Source organism: Cynocephalus volans, chromosome 5, assembly GCF_027409185.1.
Source record: "Cynocephalus volans isolate mCynVol1 chromosome 5, mCynVol1.pri, whole genome shotgun sequence".
In the NCBI taxonomy this organism is placed as follows: Eukaryota; Metazoa; Chordata; class Mammalia; order Dermoptera; family Cynocephalidae; genus Cynocephalus; species Cynocephalus volans.
In genome coordinates, this window is record NC_084464.1 from 70055018 (window position 1) to 70078789 (window position 23772).

At 38.4% G+C, this 23772-nt stretch overlaps 1 protein-coding gene across 1 annotated transcript in view; it reads right to left on the reverse strand.

The window, feature by feature from the left end:
* The window catches only part of EYS (eyes shut homolog), a 1675061-nt gene that overhangs the window by 38191 nt on the left and 1613098 nt on the right, over nt 1-23772 (reverse strand). The window contains 1 exon segment of the mRNA XM_063097631.1: nt 14205-14379. Within this exon segment, the coding sequence (XP_062953701.1) occupies nt 14205-14379 (175 nt within the window).

Below are 23772 nucleotides of genomic sequence, written 5' to 3' on the forward strand. Positions count from 1 at the left end.
TCAGGTTGAAATGAGAACAAAAAGAGAAAGTTCTTGGAAAATATGCGTATTTACTTTAAGCTGGATTTGTGAGAAAGTTATGGTCACAGATTTGTACGTTTTCTATGCATAAGCAAAAGCACAGACACAGTATTTAAAATGAGATATATAAGGTGTGATGATAAAGTCATGAATAATGGAATAACTGCATGCAAATTGGCAATAGATGATTGCATGACCTAAAGGACTCCACTTCTGCATATAGGAGGGTACTTCAAAAAGTTCATGGAGGGGCCGGCCTGTGGCTCACTTGGGAAAGTGTGGTGCTGATAACACCAAGGCCACGGGTTCAGATCCCTATATAGGGATGGCCGGTTAGCTCACTTGGGAGAGCATGGTGCTGACAACACCAAGTCAAGTGTTAAGATCCCCTTACCGGTCATCTTTTAAAAAAAAAACAAAACAAAAAGTTCATGGAAAAATGGAATTAAAAGATAATATAAATCTTTTCATAATCTTTTTGAAGACCTTTCGTACAACATATTTGTCTGCTATTTAAAGGGAAATGGAGATGTAACTGAGTCATCTTTTCATTAGACCATCTGTTGTGTTGGATGGCTTCACTCATATTAAACTGTTTTCCCTTACGGTTTATTTCCATTTGAGTAATAAATTAAGAGAATATAATAAGTATGATATGATGAATATCATCTTACCTGCCAAAATTTGCTGGATGTTAAATAACATGCTCAAACTTTGAGCTCGTGAAGAATACACAAACAAATGCTTAACCAAATGAATCCTATCATAAACTGGAATGTGATGAAATGTCAAGTCAACATGCCTACGAGGAGGGGTTGCTATAATCACTCCACTCACTGAAGTTCCCCCATAACCTTCCTTTCTTTCCTGGTAAGATAACTCAACAAAGTTTTTGACAATAAAGTGTAAGAAGGATGGGATGAAATTACTCTTTACATACTAATGAAAGTACTGACAGTTGTCTGTGGGTCTAATTCCTGATAATTCTGTTCTCCGGGTGGAAAGGCCTGGACATTGTACTATGTAGCAGTAAGACTCAGAATTCCTCTTACGGAGGAAACTGTTTTTGGGAAGCCATTTAGATGACCTGCTTATAGTAGATGGTGGACCCTGGTTGCACTGGGATGAACATTAGCCTGTACTACAAAAAGAAGATGGCAAATTACTCTGCCTTAGACCAGGTGGTAAATTTGGTTTGTTCTAACCTAGAGAGTCGGTTGTAGCAAAGTGAAGCAATGGACAGAAGACAAAGAGATGGGGTGGAATGGCCATGTATTTATTGCAGTGGTGGGGTGACTAGAAGACAGGTTGGAAGTTGTTTAGATAGCCATGATATAAACCTTTCCCTTTAATGTCTATACCCCTCCCCACCCCCTAAACCAATCTGAACAGTCTGATCTATCCTAAAGTGTGAATGGCTTTGTTTATTCAATAGAGATACAAAAAGTTGATTATGACTTTTAAGTATCCATGATATAAATTAGTCAGTAAGGGTGGAAGCAAAATTGTGGAACCAAAGATGGCACTGAGAGCATAAATTGGAATTTATGGAATTTGCGTTAATTTTGGAAAGGTCTTTGGACTTTCACAGTTTATGTAGCTCTCTAGGGTCTAGCAGTAAGTAAGTGACATCTGAGTTATTAAAAACAAAATAAAACAAAACAACAACTAAATAAAACAGGAGAGAAAAGATGTTCCCCTTAAGCCACAGTCATAGGGGGGCTTGATTTAGATCTCTACTGAATTCTTACTTTATTTTCCAACTACTTAATAAAAGAACAGAAAATGTGTTTTTCTGTTATTATTTCAGAATCTATGACCTTCATATGAAAGAATTTGGCTGTTTATATCTTTATAATGTCATCTAAGTTGTTTTTCTTTATTGCCCATATTTCCCATAAACTTGTACATATAGAAGCTTAATTAGATTCATGTTCAGGTTTTTAAATGTTTTGTAAATGATGCTGTATAGTTCCAACTGTATCACATCAGGAGGCATGTAATGTCTGATTGTTCCACATTTAATTATGTTATGATTGACCAGTTGGATAAAGTGGTGTTAGCTTGAGCCAACCATTACATCGTTTTCTATCAATCTTTCACTTAATAGTTCAAGCAGCCATTATTTTGTTGGGGATTACAAAATGGTAATGTTTTTCATTTCTGTTATTAATCCTGCACTTACTAGCTGAGTTCTATTAAGAACTACTCCTTATCAATTTTCTGATTAGTTAGTATTAGTTGTTTGTTGCTGCATAATAAATTACCCCAAAACTTAGTGGCTTAAAGCAACAATAAACAGTTATTATTATTATGGCCTCATAATAGGTCACTCTGCTTCTAGGCTTGCCACCTGTAATTCATTCTCTATACAACTGCTGGAGGGGATATATATATAAAATACAGTCTAATCATTATTAAAACAGTTCAGTGGATAGCATTTTTTAATACTTAAATGTAACAACTTAAGGAAGGTAGAAGCTGCAATGACTTTTTGACTTAGTTTTGGAAGTCATAAACTGTCATTTCCAGAATATCTTATTTATCTATTTATCTACGTATCTGTTTATTTATTGACATGTATTGATTGTATATATTTATGGGGTATATTTCAATATATGTATACAGTATGTGATGATCAAATCAGGGTAATTAGCATACCATCATCACAAAAATTTATAATTTCTTTGTGGTGAGAACATTTGAGCTCCTCTCTTCTAGCCATTTGAGAACATACAATAAATAGACTATTGTTACTTAAAGATGCCTTTCTTTTTTTTTTTAGTCCTTTTCGTGACCGGCCCTCAGCCAGTGAGTGCACCAGCCATTCCTATATAGGATCCGAACCTGCGGCGGGAGAGTCGCCATGCTCCCAGCGCCGCACTCTCCCGAGTGCGCCACGGGCTCGGCCCTTAAAGGTGCCTTTCTGAAGAGGCTCTCCTTTTCCCAATGTATTTCTTGCTACCTTTGTCAAAAATCAGTTGGATATAGATATGTGCATTTATTTCTGGGTTCTCTATTCGGTTCCATTGACCCATATGTCTGTTTTTGTGCTAGTATCATGATGTTTTGATTACTATAGCTTTGTAGTATATTTTAATGTCAGATACTGTAATGCCTTCAGCTTTGTGCTTTTCGCTTAGGATTGCTTTGGCTATTAAGGGTCTTAAGGGGTTCCATATGCATTTTGGGATTTTTTTTCTATTTCTGTAAAGAATATCATTGGTATTTTGATAGGGTTTGTATTGAATCTGTAGATCACCTTGGGTAGCATGGTCATTTTGACAATATTAGTTCTTCCAATCCATGAACATGGCATGTCTTTCCTTTTTTGTGTCCTCTTTGATTTCTTTCATCAGTGTTTTGTAGTTTTTATTGTAGAGATTTTTCACTTCCTTGGTTAAATTTATTCCTAGGTATTTTATTTTTTTGGTATCTATTATAAATGGGATTGCTTTTTTGATTTCTTTTTCACCTAGTTTGTTGTTGATGTAAAGAGACACTATTGATTTTTGTATGTTGATTTTGTATCCTGCAACTTTCCTGAGTTTGTTAATCAGTTCTAAGAGTTTTGGTGGTCTTTAGGTTTTTCTATATGTAAGATTATGTGATCTGCAAACAGGAACAATTTTACTTTCTTTTCCAGCTAGGGTGACTTTTATTTCTTTCTCTTGCCTAAATGCTCTGGCTATAATGAATAAGAGTGATAAAAGTGAGTATCCTTGTCTTGTTTCTGTTTTTACAGGAAAAGCTTTCAACTTTTCCCTGTACAGTATGATGTTAACTGTGGGTTTGTCATATATGGCCTTTATTGTGCTGAGATACTTTTTTTCTACACCTAATTTGTTGAGAGTTTTTATCAGGAAGGGATGCTGAATTTTAACAAATGCTTTTCCTGCATCTACTGAGATGATCATATGATTTTTGTCCTTCACTTTTTTGATGTGATGTATCACATTTATTGGTTTGTGTATGTTGAACCATCCTTACATCTTTGGGATAAATTGCACTTCATCATAGTGTATAATCTTTCTGATGTACTATTAAATTTGGTTTGCTAGTATTTTGTTGAGAATTTTTGCCTTTATGTTCCTCAGGAATATTGTCCTGTAGTTTTCTTTTTTTTGTTGTGTACTTGTCTGATTTTGGTATCACAGTGATGCTAGCCTCATAAAATGAGTTTGAAAGAATTCTCCATTCTTTGATTTTTGGAATAGTTTGAAAAGAATTAATATTAATTCCTTTTTAAAACTTTGGCAGATTTCAGCAATGAAGCCACCCAACCCTGGGCTTTTCTTTGTTGGGAGATTGCTGATTACTGATTCAATCTTGTTACTCATTACTGGTCTGTACAGGTTTTCTTTTTCTTCCTGGTTTAGTCTTAACAGTTTGTATGTCTAGAAATTTCTCCATTTCCTTTAAGTTTTCTAATTTGTTGGTGTGTAATTGTTCATAATAGTCTCTAATGGTTCTTCATATTTCTGTGATATTAGATGTAATGTCTCCTTTTTCATTTCTGGTTTTCTTTATTTGGGTCTTTTTTTTCATAGTCTTGTCAATTTTGTTTTTCTTTTCAGAAAACCAACTTTTTGTTTCATCAATCTTTGGATTTTATTTTGGTCTCTATTTCATTTACTTATGCTTGGATCTTTATTATTTCTTTTCATGTACTAATTTTGGGGTTGGATTGTTCTTATTTTTCTAGGTCCTTGAGGTGCAACATTAGGTTGTTTATTTGAAATCTTTCTACATTTTTGATGTAATCACTTATTTCAATAAAATTCCATTTTAGTACTGTTTTTGCAGTATCCCATAGGTTTTGGTAAGTTGTACTTGTATTTTCATTTGTTTCAAGGAATTTTTTTATTTCCTGCTTAATTTCTTCATTGACCCACTGGTTGGTCAGGAGCATGTTGTTCAATTTCCCTGTATTTCTGCAGTTTCCAAAGTTTATTTTGTTATTGATTTCTAGTTTTATTCTGTTGTGGCCAGAAGGGATACTTGATGTAACTTCAGTGTTTAAAAATTTGTTGAGACTTGGTTTGTGGCCTAACATGATCTATCCTGAAGAATGCTCCAGGTGCTAAGAATGTGTATTCTGGAATTGTTGGTTGAAATGTTCTATAAAGGTCTCTTATGTCCATTTGATTGATAGTGCAGTATAAATCCAATGTGTCTTGGTTTATTTTCTGTCTAGATGATCTGTCCAATGCTGAGAAAGGGGTGTTGAAGTATCCAGCTATTATTATATTATCTTTAAAAGTCTATCTCTTCCTTTAGATCTGTTAATATTTGCTTTATATATCTGGGTGCTCTGATGTTTGGTGCATATATATTTACAACTGATATATGCTCTGGTTGAGTGTATCCCTTTAACATTATATAGTGCTTTCTGTATCTCTTTATTTAGTTTTTGATTTAAAGTCTATTTTGTCCAATATAAGTATAGCTATTCCTGCTCATTTTTGGTTTCCATTTCCATTTTTCTATTCCTTAACTTCCAGTCTAAGTGTGTCTTTACAGGTGGTGTGAGTTTCCTGAAGGCAGCAGATAGTTAAGACTAATCCATTCAGTCAATCTACATCTTGCTATGTCTTTTAAATAGGATATTTAATCTATTTACATTCTAGGATGTTATTGAAAGATGTGGCCTTACTCCTGACTTTTTGTTAATTGTATTATGGTTGTTTTGTATGTTATTTATTCCTTTCTTCCTCTTTTATTGTTTGTCTTTGCTTTTTTGTGGTTTTCTGTAGTGATAAGATATAATTTCTTTTTTTTTTCTCATTTGTACATCTGTGCTACCAATGGGTTTTATTCTTTCACATGTTTTCATGATGGTAGTTATCATTTTTTGCTTCCAGCTGTAGGACTCTCTTAAGGATTTCATGCATGGTCTGTCTAGTGGTAATGAATTCCTGCAGTTTTTGTTTGTCTAGGAAAGATATTTTTCCTCCTTCACTTCTGAAGGATAGCTTTGCTGGGTATAGCATTCTTGGCTCATAGTTTCTTTTCTTTCAAGACCTTGAACATATCATCCCATTCTCTTGTGTTCTGTAAGGTTTCTGCTGAGAAATCTGCTGATTGGGTTTTCAATATAGGTGACTTGATGCTTTTCTCTTGATGTTTCCATAATTCTCTCCTTACCTTTGACTTTCAACAGTTTCTCTACATTGTTTCTCAGAGAGGACATGTTTGGATTAACTCTATGGATCTATAAGCCTCTTGGTCTGAAAATTTATATTTCTCCCTTAACTTGAGAATTTTTCAGCTATTATTTTGTTAAAAAGGTTTTTGATGCCTTTTTCTTGCTCTTCCCTTTCTGAAACACTCATGATGTAAATGTTTGTATGCTTTATGTTGTCCTATAAATCTCATAAGTGCTCTTCATTATTTTTAATTCTTTTTCCTTATTTTTTGTCTGACTGGGTTATTTCAAAAGACCTGTCTTCATATTCAGAAGTTCTTTCTTCTGTTTGATTTAGCCTGTTGATAAGCTCTTGATTGTATTAATTCTTCAGTTCCAAGATTTTTGCTTGGTTCTTTTTAATGATATCTATCATTTTCTTGAATTTCTCCTTCAGATCATGAATTGTTTTTTCTGATTTCATTGAATTGTCTATTTGTATTCTCCTTTGTCTCATTGAGTTTCCTTAAGATTATTATGTTGAGTTCCTTTTCAGGCATTTCATAGATTTCCTTTCTTGGGAGAGTCTGGCACTAGAACATTATTGTATTCCTTTGGAGGTGCCATGTTTCCTTGTTATTTTCTTTTTTCTTTTTTCTTTTTCATGTTCCTTGTATCCTTACATTGATGAATGAGCCTATGGTGGAACCTCACTTCTTCTGATTTTCTGGAGTAGCTTTTGAAGAGAGAGACTCTTTCCTGTAGAAGTGTTCTATCGTGTTGGTTGTGTAGGGTGTTTTATGTTTGGTTCTGGGTAAGCATAGTAGTGTAGTCTCTGAGTGATTTCTTTTACTGTATTTAATCTTGAAGTTGCATGTTATTGACTCCATGGCCTAGGTGCTGGTGTGCTGAGCAGATCCTTGCTAGAGTTGTGACACTGGGCGAGGTTGCTGGGGCTGCAGTTGGAACCTCAATCCCTGGAAGATGTGCTGGTTTATTCAATGCTTCCTAAGCTGAAGTGGGTGACCCTGGATAGGATCACTGTGGTTCCAATCAGAACTTCAGGGTTCTGGGAGAGCTGATGTGGCAATTAGCTATTCCTCTGCTGAAGTGGTTAGGGTTGCTAGGGAAATGGATGGAACAGTGGGGCCCTGGGAGAAGCATTGGGGTACTCTGCACCTTCTCAGCTGGAAGAAGTGACACTGGGCCAGATCTCTGAGGTTGTGGTTGAAATCTCAGGCCCTCAGGAGAGGCATTGGGGATATTCTGCAGCTCCTCAGCTGGAGTGAGCAACCCTGGGTGGGCTTGTGGGGGTCATCGCCAGGATTCTGTATCTCCAGGAGAGGCACTGGGGTGCTCTGAAGCACCTCAGCTGAAGTGAACCACTCTGGGTTGGATTACTGAGGCTGAAAGCAGTATCCTGTGCCCTTAAGAGAGATGCTGAGGTGCTCTGCAGTTCCCCCACTGGAATGAGTCATGCTGAACAAGGTTTCTCAGAACCCTGCACCCCCAAGAGGTGCACAGGGATGCTCTGCACTTCTCAGCTGAAATGGGCCACTCTGGGCTAGGTCACTGGGGTTGTGGTTGGGACCTTGCACTTCCAAGAGTGACTGGGGCACTCTTTGGCTCCTTAGCTGGTCTGAACTAATCCAGGCAATGTGGCTTAGGCTGTGGTTGGGACTCTGCACCCACAGGAGAGGCCCTGGGGTGCTCTTCAGCTCCTCAGCTGGAGTTGGTGACCATGGGTGAGGTTACAGGGGTTGTAGGTGGGATCCAGCACTGCTGAGAGAGGCTGGGGCATTCTGCAGCTTCTCAGGTGGAATGGGTGGCTCTGGGCAGGTTTGCTGGAGCCATGGTGAGAATCTGTTCCCCAAAGAGAGGTGCATGAACCCTCAACTGCAGACAGCAGGGCCACCAATGATGACAGAAGGCCCTGACCAGTTGGGCTCTGCAGAGTTTGAGCATTGGCTTCCTTTGTCTTGGGGGTGGCCTCTCCACTGTGCTGGACTGCCTGTACCCAGGGGTGCAGAGCACTGTGTGGGTTTGGGTGCTGGAGTCACAGTGTGATGAGGGGGCTATTGGGCCCCAGGGCAGGATGCACTCTGGTGTTGGCTCTGATCTCAAAATGGTGATGTGTTGTGGTAGCCTTGGTCCTGGGGGGATGTGAGGGGTCAGCATGAATTCCTTCTCTGTAATAATGCAGTCACGTGGGCTCCGAGCAGCTCCCTATGCTGGGCTCATGGGAGTGTCTCTCTTGCAGCTAGAATTGCAGGAGTCCATGCTGAGAGTATAGACTGTTGAGCATATATATATATATATATATATATATATATATATATATTTGCTTACCTTTTCCCCGCAGTAAAGAGTCTCTCCTGGCTCTGAGTCAATCCTGGTCAGGCACTTCGCTTGACTTTCTATGCTGCCATCCCGAGTTTCTGAGCCTCTGGGGGTCTTCTTCACATTTTATTGAATTCTGGTGTTTTCTCCTAGACACTCTATTCAATGTGTGATGATCTATTTGTTGTTTGGGACTTTCTTTGTGAATTAAGCATCTTTGGATGAAATATATAGAAGAAGACAGATTGGCAAAAGATTCTTAATTTGGAGACTTTGGGAGACCTTAGAGAGTCTATGAATGAGCTCTAAAGAGTTTATAAAGCTCTAAATTTTATGCAAATTTTGTGTCCTATGTATGTTCATTTTTCAGGGGAAAGGGTTTTTAGCTTTTACCTGATTCTCAAAGGTGACTGTGAACAAAAAAAAAAAAAAAAAAATTAGGAAACCCTAGATCAGAGTTTTTGTGATCATTGATAGATTTCTGTTGTAAATAAGCCTATTTTGGTGAAATTAATATTAATCCTTGATGCATTTCACAGTTTTACATCCATATTCTCCAAACTCATACTGTACTCACTGTCTGTGCTGCTCATTTTAATATCTCACTTTTTTTAATCCTACACTGTGCTTTTCTTAAAGGGACACATCTGCATATCATCCTCAGTCACAGTAAGGATACCATACAACATGGTGACTATTTTTAATAACAATGTCTTATATTTTGAGAATTGCTAAGAGAGACTTTAAGTTTTGTTACCACAAAAAAATGATGAGTATGTAAGGTTATGCATATGTTAATCAGCTCTATTGAGCAATCCCACAGTGTACACATTTTTTAATATATCATGTTCTACACGATAAATACATCCAATTTTTATTTGTCAATTAGAAAAACAAAGGGAAAAAAGTGCAACTTAAATGGAGTAAAACTTGCTTAAAAACATGTACCAAACACAGGTACATATAGGACTAAGTTAGAATTGAACAAACATTTTTTTTTTTTTTTTTTTTTAAGTCTTGGCTATTGGCTAGCAGAAATAGTTTACTGTTCTCCTGCTGCATCAGAGCTCATCCCAGGAGCATAAAGGCCTGACATGAACTCTGCCTTATGATACTCTCATCTGAGAAATTGCATTAGAGCCCAGCTGGATCTGTGTGTGCTGACGGACTTGGAGCTGGACAGAAGGGCTTTCAGTGAGTTATCAGAGCTCTGTTCACACACTGGAAGCTTTATCAAGCCCCACCTCTCTCTGTAGCTGGAGAGAGACTTTCCCTTATATGCCAAAACAAAGCCTCCCACCCGCAGCTGTGAGGAACAGAACTAAAAGGAGGATTTTAAGGATTTTCTTTTAAATTTATACCTTTAAACTGTGCACTGTTAAGACACTGTCACCAGCTTTGAGATTTTGCTTTTAAAATTGATTCCCAAAACCATGAAATTTATGCTCCTGGGTTGGGACTTGCCTCTTGAGCATTTAAAAAATATTTCATCATGTGTGTTAGTAATTTTTCAGGAAAAGATGGAACTTTAGCTGTAACTGTCTATATGGTATTACTTAGAAATTCAATTTAATATCATTCTGCTTCAGGTGAAAGACAAAAGTGTAGAACCATATAAAATTAAGAGTCTGGTATGCGAGCGAGGGTAGAGGAAAACTTCTTAAACCCTGTTGAAAAGTACATTACAAAGCACACTTTTTTTCCTTTAAAGGACAGATTCTTTTTATTGAAATTAGAAATGAATTATAAAAATTGTCAAAAGGATAAAATTTTTTGAACCACTGCTCTTACTAGAGGTAACGGTCTATGAGTGGGAGTCTTAATATTTTTAAATAGCTTTACTGAGGTGTAATTTCATTATACGATAGTCACAAGAGCTATGTTTGACTCTATGGTAATGCGTCACGTGTAGTAATTAACATGGTAAGTATTTTCTGGTTATGTCAATAAGATGATCCCCAAACTGGTCACAATTTCAATAAGAAAACATTTTAGAATCCTTTAAGGAAAGTCCCCATCATATGTTCTTGCTCAAGTTTATTTGTTACTCAAATTAAGGCCCCCGTGTTCGACTCTGAGATACAAACTTTTTACCCACACAGCAATTTATGAAATCTCTGGGGTACGTGGTATTAGGCAAGGTGTTTCCAACTTGGAGAAAATGTGAAATGCAACTGAAGATAATATCCACATTGTTTTTTAAAATTATGAATAAATGAACAGATTACATGTTAACACTTGTAGAAAAGAGCTACTTAACACATCGTTACTTATTTAAATCATTAGCTCTTTTTAAATTTATGAAAATTTATGAAGCTAAACTATTTAGGTTCTGGAGAGAATCTTGACCCAGGAACTGGAAGATCTGGTTTGGGGTCCTGCCATACTACTTACAAGGTGCTCATACATCCTCTTGATTTATTGACAATCTCTGGGGCTCCTTTTTTCTTTTACTTTTTTAAAAAAAATAATTAATTTATTATTTTTTACATTCTAGATGTTGTAGAGCAGTTGAGGGGAGGGGGAGTGGGGAAAGATGAGGTAGGGTGGGAGGAGGAGGGAGGAGGAAGGGGGTATGTTTGAGGCCTGTGGCACCCCCTTCATTCAGGCAGGGCAGCCCCGGGGGGTTTCTGGTGGTGGATTGGTCCTGGCTGGGCTGGATATGGACTTTGGGAGGGCGTGGCTGAAGCCCTTGGCCCCCCACTGCCCTGGCTCCAAAGCCCGAAGCATTTCTGCAGGTAGCAGCTCAGTGGTGTCACTAGGCTGGATGCAGATGTCCGGGGAGCGTGGATGAGGCTCTTGGGTGTTAACGACCCACGGTGTTATCTTGGTTTTTATAGGCCCCCACTCTGGCTTGGTTGACTGGAGCGCTTCGGCGGTGGCTTGGTGATCGTCATTGGGCCAAATGCAGATGCTGGGGGTGTGGCTGGGGCCCTCGATGCCCCACACCTGGGCTCAGGAGCCCAGGGCACTTCTGGCAGAAGCTTGGTGGTTGTTGCTGAGCTGGATGTGGATGTTGGGGGTGGTGGGAACTGGCTGAGGCCCTCAGTCCTCCCCTTTCCCCAGGCTCAAGAGCCCACAGTGACTTCTGGTCCTTCTTATTAACCAGTAAAGTTCTAATACCACCAAAGAACACCTATGAAACTATAGGTGTTCTTTGGTGGTATTAGAACTTTACTGGTTAATATCAGAACTTTGTCTCTGATCTGTGCATTTTTTCTTTCAGTTCTGTGTTGGGTTATTCAGTATTATCACCACTTAAACTCGGCATTGGAACTAATTTGTTGTCCTTTGGTTACTTCTAAAATGGGGGAACTTCCTGTGGGAACCAGCACTTGAGGCCTGTGGTTGAGCTAAATTGCTGCTTTGCTGCTGATTCTCTGGGGAAGGCTTTTTGTGGAGGATAGGTTTTAGTTGTTGACCTTGTAAGCACTTCTGGGTCTTGTGAGGACTGATACATCTGGGTTGTGTGGAAACTCTGTTCTGGGACTGAGTCTTTTAAAAAACTGCACCCCTGCAGTTCTGTATTTCTGACCAGTCTCCACTGAGTGGTGCTGTGCTGATTGGAGGGCAGATCGGCTGTCCATGCTGTGCCCCAATGTTCCTCTGGTGGGCCTGTCTCCCCCACCCCCTATACTCCAAACATTTTCCATGGGATCGGCCATGAGCTGGTCCCTTGCAATGACTCACCAGCCTCTGAGTGGCTCTTTTTTTCAGTTGTCTGTAGCCCCTCACTCCTATGTGGGTCCATGGAAACCTTTTAGTGGTCTTGCTGGCCTGGGGGCCACCAAGGCCCTCTTTTCCCCTGCAGCCTCCAAGCAACTTCATACAAAAGGCACAGTAGTGGCTTTTGCCAGCTCTTGCTCTGTGAGCCCACCAGGGCCAGCCTTGAGGTGGTCAGGGCTCAAAAAGGTCAGAGTTGTCCTTTCTCTCATCGTAGCTTCTCCTACCTTCATGAACTCCATAGGTCTCTCTTCCTCTTCCCCTAAACTCTAGCAGCCCCAGCTTGGCAGTATTGCTTTTTAATAGTTGTAAATTGGTTGATTTGTGAGAGAGGGTGACTCTGGGTACCGTCTATTCCATCATCTTGATCAGAAGTACTGAATATGTATTCCTTATTTATATTTGTAATTTCAGAGGCCGGAAGTCCTAAGTCCAGTCAACACATCTGGTGAAGGCTTTGTTTGGTGGTGACTTCAGTGGCAGCAGGGTATCACATTGTGAAAGTGGTGGAGCAGAGAGAGCAAAGCTTGGCGCTAACTTTTTCATCTATTAAATTGGAATTAGGATACTGGCCTTGACTAATTTAGAAAGTTTTAATGAGGAGCAATGGAAATAATATGTAGGAAATGCTTTGTTACCCACAAAATGATGTGCAATTGTAAGGTATTACTTTTGTTACCATAATTCAGGAAAATTTCTATATTAATCAAAATAATCTGCAAGTGGTTCTAAGTACATATGTATTCTATATATTCCACTATAAACTATATAGACCAAGATAACATGGTGGCTCTTAAATTCAAGTGGTTAGGCCCTTTGTTCCATATGGAATAATGAGGAGTTGGGATAGATTCCCTACCTCCACCTTGAACTTCATATGCTTTCTTATTGCCACTTCCCAGGGCTCCTGTTTATGATCACATTCTTCATCATCATCAATTTATGTAATATCACATTATTAAAAAAAAAAACACTTACTAATATCACCTGAAGAATAACCACATTTCTTTAAAGTGAGGTAAATTTGTGCCACTAATTAAGCTTAGTTATAGAGCAAATTAGAGAGTATAAGTTATAAAGCAAACTAAAGGTTTCATACAAAATTGTAGGGAAGTAATGATAAAATCAAAATGGTGATGCTGATGCCAAAAAATATTGCTCTGTGATGGTGGCATCCCAAGCCTCAGGTTTTGTTCTTAGTATTTCCAGTGGCTTGATCAAACCATACATTTTTTTCTTCAAAAATTCCACTGTGATTAGCAGTTGTTTGAGCTTTGTTTTAGATCATTTTCTAGTGAAGAAGTCATGGTGAATTGTTCTAGGAGGGTAAGAGATTCACTCATGGCTTGTAAAACTACACCCTCTTCTTCCTCTGTCCTCCAGGGGAGACTCTTATACCCCATTTTCCCAATTGCTTTGCAATGAGCCAGTGTTCCTGGTGAAGTGTGTCATACCTTCTGATGTGTCTTGTGGGAAACATTCTGAAAATCACTTTTTCAGCTGTCCCATACATCTGTGAGACATAGAAATTTATGAGTAGCTAGAGTGTAAGAAATTGAAGGACATAGTGTAAGGAACTGAAGAACAGAGTGCTTACTTCCTCTTTCTCTGGCATTATCTTGGAGCCCCTCATATACTACTTTTGCATAGAGCAGGTGCTCAACAAAAGAAGTTATTAATAAGATGACATTCCTTTCTTCTTTCCTTCCCATGCAATAGGTCCACCTTTGTTTTCATACTAAAGTAGTTCAGAAGTCAAATTGTGTAGCTTTACTATTGTCCACCTATAGAAGGCCCTTTATAAAGGAGCTCAAACTTAAATATGAAAGCAAATCCCTATATGTAAACTTTTGTATGATTAACATTTCTGTCCACTTCCTTGATACTATGAATTTAAGCTATATTTTCCATGGTGTTCTTAGTTTGTGCAAGCAAAGTACCAGTTAGAATGCAAATAACCTGCTACTTTCTTTCCTAATAAAATCATACTTACTAAACAGTAGATCCATTCTCTACACATGTCCCACCATTGCCACATTTCGTTAAACTACAAGGAGAAGCATCACACTGGCCAATGTTGCGCCCAGTATTCGGGTGGCCCTCAGGATTTCCCAGGCCTCTGAAATGAACATCCTTCTCAGTGCGAACTCGAATGGCGAAAATACAACCTTGAAGAAAGGCAGAAACACTTCATATTAACAAACAGAAGAAACAGATAAAACAAGGAGCTAATTTTTTTATTTTTAAAGTAAGTTTTTTGAAATAAAGTAATGTTTGTAAATGTTAAGAGAAGATATAAAAACAGAAAAGCACAGAGAAAAATAAAAAACATCCATAATCTCATCACTTCAGAGAAGATAACTATTAACATTTTGGCATGTGTGTGCGCGTGTGTGTATATCAGTATATTTTTCTATGCTTAGTTGTGTTTTCTTGTAAACAAAATGGAATCCTGCATTAAATTATGTCATATATAACATTATACCAAAAATATTGTACATCGGAAATGCCATTAACTCTTTTCTTGTAGCATTAACTGTTTTTAAATGACAGAATTCTCTTATATCATAATACATTTAATCAACCTTCAATTACTGGACAATTGACTTATATATACTTTTTGCTATTAGAAAGAATGCTATAATTTACAAAGATATATATACAAGATATTAATTATCTTAGTACAAATTTCTAGAAGTAGAATTACTGGAGGAAAGGATATGAATACTTTGAAGTGTGCCCAAATGTTCCCTACAGATATTTTGCACAACTGGGCCCAACAGACTGGAACACTTGCTTCTTCACAAGTACCTCTAGGGTTAGGATTATCATTCATTTTAACCTGAGATACTGATAAAATGCTCTTTTGCTACTTTAAATTGGGATTCAAAAATTTTAAATAAATTTATTGGTTATTTGTAAGTTTTTATTCAGGTGCTTATTGTGTACTGTTTTTTTCTTGATTCACCTTTTTTATATTTATTTGAATACATATATTTATATATATATTCTTTATATAATGAGCATATATATATTTATATATATATTCTTTATATAATGAGCATACTAGCTTTTGTGATACACTGTAAATACTTTTTCCAGTTTAATATATGCCATTTAATTTTGCTTATATGGTATTTTTATTTTTTATGTAGAGCAGTTTATAATATCTATGTTATTACATTTATCTTTTATTTCTTTCAGAGATTTTGCCTTTGCATAACCTTAGGAAGGACTTTTCCACTCCAAGATTAGATAAATGTAAACAAAAAGGGCAGTTTAATGAAGAATTTGAAATGGAAGTATTTGGGATCCTAAAATATATTGTAATGTTACTTATCTCCTTCAGCACTTATTTACATTTCGCTTACAAATTTCTTTCAAATCAATATGGATATCGACCGTAAATAAGGTCGTGAAAGTGATAAAGGAAAGGTTAGATTGGGTTTTATTTCCAAAACATTTCCAGAAGCTAAAAGCGTGAAATAATTCCTTATGGTGAAAAAGAGTGGGTTCAGTTTTGGAAGGCCAAGAATTTACTTCCCAATATAGTTTTTACTGGTATTTTTACTGACAAGCACCTTTGTCAGCATGCGTCAATATTTTCTCATTATGAGAGAACAGTGATTTTTTTCCTTAGGTTTAATCTTTTTTCTTCCTCCGAGTACTGCCATCTCCTATCTCTCTCTCTCTCTCTCACACACACACACACACACACACACACACACACACACACACACACACACACACACACACACACACACACACACACACACACTAAAATACTGTACTGACTGAGGAAATGAACGAATGCTGGCAACTTTATACTGAATAGCCAAGTAGCCCAACTAGCAAAGCAGGGTTTTCCATGTATTTTGCAGAGTGAAAATGCACTGTGCAGAGAGCAAAAGTGTAAGTAGAGGATGGAGTCAAGTGGGTCTACGTTCAAGTATGATCTCTGCCACATAATGGTTAGATGACCCAAAGCTGCCCCTAGACTTGGAAAGAAGTTGGCTGGCCTGGATATGTCCTGCTGTAGTCCTTGTGAACAGGCAGTCAGCTTGGACCTTGTGGGCGGAAGCATCTGCACAAGTCCCACTATCTGGGGAGGGAGTCTAGCCCTGATGCACTCCAAACCGGACCCTCTGAGCGCCTCTGACACCCAGGTGGTGTCCCTCAGCCTTCTCCTTACCTTGAGAATGCTTGTCCCAGGTTGGAGAAGCCGCCGAGCCTCTGAGCCCAGCCATCTGCTTGTCTACCTATCCAGGTCGTGCTTTATAATTCTCAAAAAGGAACAGCAAAAGTTGCAGCTGTGCCCTTTGGATGGAGTTGCTTGGAGGCAGCGGGGAAGAGGAGGGCCTTGGTGGCCCCCAGGCCAGCAAGACCACTAATAGGGTTCCCGTGGACACACATAGGAGTGAGGAGCCACAGACAACTGAAAAAAAGGGGCCACTCAGAGGCCGGTGAGTCATCAGAAAGGACTAGAGCATGGCCCATCCCATGGGAGGTGTTTTGAGCATGGGCGGTGGGGGAGACGGGCCCACAGGGGGAACACTGGGGCATGGCAAGGACAGCTGACCTGCCCCCCAATCAATGCAGGATCACTCAGAGGAGACTGGTCATGAATCCAGAATTCCATCGGGTGCAGTTTGATGAAAAGACTCAGGCCCAGACCAGAGTTTCTCCACAATCCAGGTGCAACAATCTCACGAGAGCCGGAAGTGCCTATAAAGTCAACCATTAAAACCTGAGCTGCACGAAGAGCCTTCCCTAGGGAATCAGCAGCAAAGCAGCAATTTAGCTCAACCACAGAGCTCGAGTACTGGTCCCCACAGGAAGTCCTCCCATTTTAAAAGTAAGCGAAGGACAAAAAATTAGTTCCAGAGCAGAGTTTAAGTGGTGGGAACAGCAAATAATCCAACACAGAACTGAAAGAAAAAACAAAGTACCCACAACCAGAGACAAAGTTTGATATTAACCAGTAAATCTTATCTCACCAAAAAACACCTAGAAAGACCAGAAGTCCCCTGGGCTACCAGAACAGAAGTGAGGGAGGGCTCAGGCCTCAGCCATGCCCCCTGACACCTGCAACCATTTCAGAGGCTGGGGGCCGAGGGCCTTGGCCACACCCCCTCTCCAACACACGCAACCACCCCAGCAACGACCACCGAGCTGTAGCAAGAAGGGCCCCAGGTTCCCAAGCTGGGGGAGGGGGGCGAGGGCTTTTGTCCCACCCCCTTGACATCTGCACACAGCCTGGCAATGACCAAGCCACCACTGGAAGCCCCCTGGTCTTCCCTGTAGGAATGTGGGGGGTGCCTCAGGCCTCAATCCCACTCCTTCTTCCTCCTTCTTCCATCCCATTTCCTTCCCCTTTCCCTTCTCCCCCTTCCTCCCAACTGCTCTGCAACAACATCATAGAATGTGAAAAAAAAAGAAGTAATATTAATAATAATAAAAAAAAGATGACCCAAAGCCTAACCAGTGTCAGTGTTTTCCTTTTAAAATGGGGGCAAAAGTAACTACTCCATTGGTTAAGAAGAATAAATAATATAATACTGTATACGTAAACTGCCTAGTACAATGCCTGGAAATTAGTAGGTCCCACCCTCTACCATACTGTCTCAGAAATCTTCTACTTCCTTTATAAAATGAGAGATTTATTTTTAGCAAAAATTATGGAATGCTAATACTAGGTTTTTGTAATTCTTATAATATATACTAAAAAATACTTTGTTAAATGACTATAATGTATATTAATACCTGAAAGTGTTCATTTAAAACCATTTCTCTTATGTGGATAAATGAAATGCTTTCCTTATGAGAAATTGCTGGAATATGTTTTTGGCTAAAAATGTGGCAATGCTATAGTTGAAGAAACATTTAGCTGATACAAATAGTTAAATGTGCTTATTTTACAGAGAGATGCTTTATGTTAGTCAACATATCATTCAGTTTAAAGGCAATTACAGTGATTGCAGTACAAGACATCTGTGGAATATATATTATATAATTTCATTTCTGTTAATATAGCAGATATAACATAATTTGCTTAGTGTAGCACCATGAAGCAGGCATTCAATACCTTTTACATATATCCTGCATGTGATAAAGTGGTTATGATAAATACTTTTGGAGTCATGAGCCATTTGTATACTGAAAAGTAAGACTGGCTATGTACCAAATAAGTGGTAGCTTTTTTTTTTCTGACAGTAAAAGGGTTTTTAAATTATTGCTGTAAACTCATTACTTTTTCCCTTATGGGCTTTTGTTTGAAAAATCCCATGCAATTTAGAAAAAAAGAGAAAAAATTGAACTAGCAAGAAAGTGACTTTACTGGAAGTGCTATGCTTTGAATGTCCCATCCAAAACTCATTTTGAAATTTAATTGCCGTTTTAGCAGTATTAAAATTTGGGGCCCTTACAAGACGATTAGATCATGAGTGCTTTCCCCTTATGAATGGATTAATGTCTTTATTGCAGGAGTTCAATCCCCCTTTTCTCTCTGTCTCATGTTCTCACCTTCCCTTCTGCCTTCTGACATGGGATGACACCTGCCACATCCTAGTGCCATGCTTTTGTACCTCACAGCCTCCAGAACAATGAGCCAAATAAGCTTCTGTTCTTCATACATTACCCAGTCTGTGGTATTCTGTTATAGCAGTAGAAAATGGACTAAGTCAGACAGTGTTGGGTATTTTTAGGTTGGAATACCATCTTCTTATGAAAAAACACTCAACATCACTAGTCATCAGAGAATGCAAATCAAAACCACATTGAGATATCATTTCAACCCGGTTAGAATGGCCATTATTAAAAAGAACAAGAACAACAAATGTTGGCAAGGATGTGGGGAAAGGGAAACTCTTTTACACTGTTGGTGGGACTGTAAATTAGCACAGCCATTATGGAAAACAGTATGGAGGTTCCTTCAACAATTACAGATAGAACTACCATATGATCCAGCAATCCCACTACTGGGCATATATCCAAAGAAATGGAAATCATCATGTCAAAGGGATACTTGCAGTCCCATGTTCATTTCAGCTCTATTTACAATAGCCAAAATATGGAACAAACCTAAATGTCTATTGATGGATGACTGGATAAGGAAAATGTGGTATATATGCACAGTGGAATACTACTCAACCATAAAAAAGAATGAAATTCTGCCATTTGCAGCAACATGGATGAATTTGGAGAAAATTATGTTAAGTGAAATAAGCCAGACAAGGACAGAGAAATACCACATGTTCTCTCTTCTAACTGGGAGCTAGGAAGGAAGGAAGGAAGGAAGGAAGGAAGGAAGGAAGGAAGGAAGGAAGGAAGGAAGGAAGGAAGGAAGGAAGGAAGGAAGAGACCTAAACAATTCCTTGAACTTTCAGAATACTAGAGATGGGGTAAGGTGGGGGTGGGGTGGGGTTCCAGAGGGATAGTTTGGGTAAAGGGCATAAAGAAAAATCATGATTTGTAATAATAATATGCTTATAATAAATAATATTAAAAATAATACAAAAAAGGAATAACATCTTCTTTACAGTGTTGTTGAAGAATCTGAATCTATCTCATATCTGCTCTATTCAGTTGAGTAATTAATATTTAATAACCCCAGTAGCAATGAACACTAGTTGATGTGACACTAAAAGTTTATTTCTTGTTCATGTAAAGTCTAAAGCGTGGTCAGGGTTGGGGTTGGCAAAGAGAGTAGAGGATTGTGCAGAGGTTTTTGTAGGCAAAACCTGGAAGTAGCAAATATCACACCTGCTTACATATTGCTGGCCTTTATATCTGGTCCGAAACATCAGCTCTTCTTGGATCTCAATTCTATTGGCTTTCAGTCTGGAACTTACACCACTGGCTGTTCTGGACTCAGGCTAGAACTACACTTCTTGTCTCTTGGGTCTCCAGCTTAGTGACTGCAGATCTTGGGACTTCTTGGCCTCCATAATCATGTCAGCCAATTTCTTATAGTAAGTCTCTTGATTTCTCTTTCTGTATATACATATATATATATATACATATCCTGTTGGTTCTGTTTCTCTGGAGAACTTTGACTAATACAGATAGATTTTGATGGAACGAAGAATTTGTGGAGGCAAGGTTAGTATGGAAAAAATATATGGGTTTAGGAATGCCAAGTAAAGAATTTAGTTATTATTCTAGAGTTGAAGTGGAGCTTGTTGAGTCTTCAGCAGGAAAGTGACATGATGCAACACTGTGACAACAGTGCTCTGATGTCTCAGGTAATGGGGGATGGGTGTGGAGTCAAAGGTGACAGTAAGGCAGTAGTTCTCAAACTTTAGTTTCATCAGAATCACCTGAATTGCTCCTTAAAATACGTATTACTGGGCCTCATTTCCAGAGTTGCTGATTCAGTGAGAATTTGCATTTCTAACAAATTCCCCAGTGATGCTGATGTTGCTGGTCTAGGGACCACATTTTGAAAACTACTGCACAAAGGATTCAAACAAGTATTGGGGAGACTGTATCAATAGTAGAATAAATAAAGAAGTGTATTGAGAAAAGGCATTTGTAGTGAAGATGAGATGTTTGACTCCTTGTTCTATTGTTATAGCTGCCTTTAGAACAATTAACTGTGCAGCAAAGTTATCTATGGGCAGCAGACCTTTAGTGAAAAGACTTAGTTTATTCTCATTTGTGGCCTAACTTGTTTTACTTTTTTCCCCCCTTTCTCTCCTTTTTTTCCTCCATGTCTTCTCTCTTCTTTCCTTACTTCCTTGCCTGGTCAGCCTAAGACCACTGTCCATGAAACACAACCTGAGAAATCTGCAAATTTGTAATAGTTGCAACTTTGAAGAGCAGAAGAGAGGAGAATTGCTCTTATTAGGATGGGTAAACAGTAAGGCCCTTTTTATCTGGCATATGTATACTTTTAATCTGGTTACTCTCAATATCTTCATGAACATTAAAGATTATAGGGAAAATAATGGCTCATTAGAAACCATTTCCAGAGCAAAAACAAGTGGGCATTATTAGCAGTAAGAATTTGTATTTTAGATTGAGAACTTTGGATTAGAATTATTTATCAAGACTGTTTATAGAAATGTGAAAGCCTAAATCAGATAATATTTTCCTGTGCGAGTTAATTGCCATTCTAAAGACAAATGTGATAACCTTACCCTATTAAATTCTTACAAAAAGTTATATTTGCCTTGTTATGATTAATTAATAGTGGCTTCCAAATCTGAGGAAAGTTGTTAAAATGCAAAATTTTAGACTGCACCATAGTAATTGCAATGAACGAATTCTGGAATAGGGTTCAGAAATCTGTTTTTAGGAAGTTATCCTATATCATTCTTTAGAGCCAGTAGAGATCAGCTTTTAGGAACCATAAGTGTATGGTACAGATGCAATTTGGTTGTTATGGTAAATTGGTAATAATTATACTTAATTTGCAGTAGATGGTAAATGATATTTTATAATGGAGGGACGGCAGACATCAAGAGAGGATTCAAAAATGAATGATAAAATTAGGGGCTTCCAAGATCCTTGATCTTCCATAATACTGCAAATTAAGTGGCATTTACCAAGAAAGCCCAAGATTTCCATCCTAAGGGCTGTAGCAGTTGACATGCTACTAGGAGAGTGCAATCTTTGTGTTTCTGTCAGAGGAATGGCCAGCTATGTGTGTGCTAAAGTCAGGATCATTGCCACACTCATGGGGAAAACATCAGGTCTTGAAAGCCTTTCTTTTTTCTCATCACCAAGATATAAAGAACAGTTCCTAATAAAGTGGAGAAAATAACAGAAAAGAAAACCACAAAGCACTGGACTTCAATAAATTTAGAAACATCAAATCCTATGACAGCAGGATAGTTAACATTTATTGACTATCATGTGTTGGTTTCTGGGCTAAGCACTTCACATAATTATTTTACTTAATTGATTACCTATAAGATTTCTATGGGGTAGGTATTTTCATTTTACAAAGGAGAAAATGGAGGCTCAGAGAGTTTAAGTAACAGGCTATGGGTCATGTAGCTGCTAGATGGTGCAATCTACATCTGAAGGCAGCCTGATTACAGAGCCTGTGCTCTTAACCACTGTCTGTGTAGCAGAAAAGAGAATCATGCATCTGACTGGAGCTGTGTCTCTCCCACCTTCAGCACCATCATCATTGCTAACACATAGGACTCACTCTAAGCCGGGCACTAACGTGTGTTCTCTCTCTATTAACTCACTCTCAGAACAACATAGCAAGAGAAGTTCTGTTATTATCCCATTTTACAGATGAGGCACAGTGAGGCACAGGGAGGTTAGGAGACTAGACAAGGTCATGAAGTTTGTAGGTGCCGGAACTGGGGCATATACCCTAGCTGTTGGGTTCCAGAGTCCATGCTCTTATCCTTGATGCTATACTAGCTTTTTACACAAAGAAATTATCCAATCCAAAGTACTTATGTATGGATTGCACCTATGAATAAATGACAGCAAGTTTTGATCACCCCCCATTCAGGGGCTTTTCTTCATTGAGTGGAATGTATACTTCTTTCACAATCATAAGTTTACCCATAATTTCCATGAATATAATGTTTTTAAAAGCTCACTAATTTGTTAGGCCCTCACAATCCTTTTCAGATTATTCATGCTGTGAAAGAACTATTGAGCTCTTTATCGTGTTTAGTTTAGCGTAGAGCCATTATATGCTTTAAACTATTCTTTAAGAGACGCTTCTTAGAATCAGCACTGATTACATATTCAAAGAAAAATTTCTTTGAGAGTCTTGTCAGAATGAAGTTATTTTAATAGAACCTGACCTTGTATTATGCTGGATTAGCTATATTGCTTTCTACATGTTTCAGGTACATGGCCTCCTGCATTTGTGTTTAGGTAGAAGTCAGTGAAGGTGGGGAAGAGAATGCTGTCAAGCAGGCGGGGAACTCAAGTGCCTGAGATGGTGCTTGATGGCAGCCCCTGTTACCCAAGGCTATACATCATACTCTGGCCCCTATTCCTTGACTTCTGATGGAGAGCAGGCTGGACCTGGGTGAGTGGCTGAGCATACCATATAAGTAGCCCTTTGACCAAATACTCTGGGACTGGGGTCCACCAAAAAGTTTATTTTCATCGAATGAATTATTATAACAATTCAAAATAATTGTATAGCTTTACTATGAATCAACTTAATAGGGAGTTTCTAAGCTCCTTTTTGAACATGGGCAGACTGATATGGAAATACGATTGCTTGCCAAAGCAAAATGTTTTTCCTTAATCTTCTTGGCTTGTGGTGACTTCTGTGGGCCACATCTTGGTGGTATAGACTAGCTGACTGCAGTCTGTCTCCTGCCTTTTATATCAAGTACATTTCAGAGTTAGGTGGAGTTTCAATTTTTACTGTGATTCCATTAGATCTACTCTGGTCACCTTATATTAAAAAACACACTATGTAAAAAATCACCCATACTCCTGGTTCTCCCACATAATGCTCTACATTTTCTTCCCATATAATTTATCACATTATACTACTATATTATTTACTTATTTATTATGTTTAGTGTTTATTGTCTCTTCTCTCCTCTCTCCAACTAGACTGTGAACTC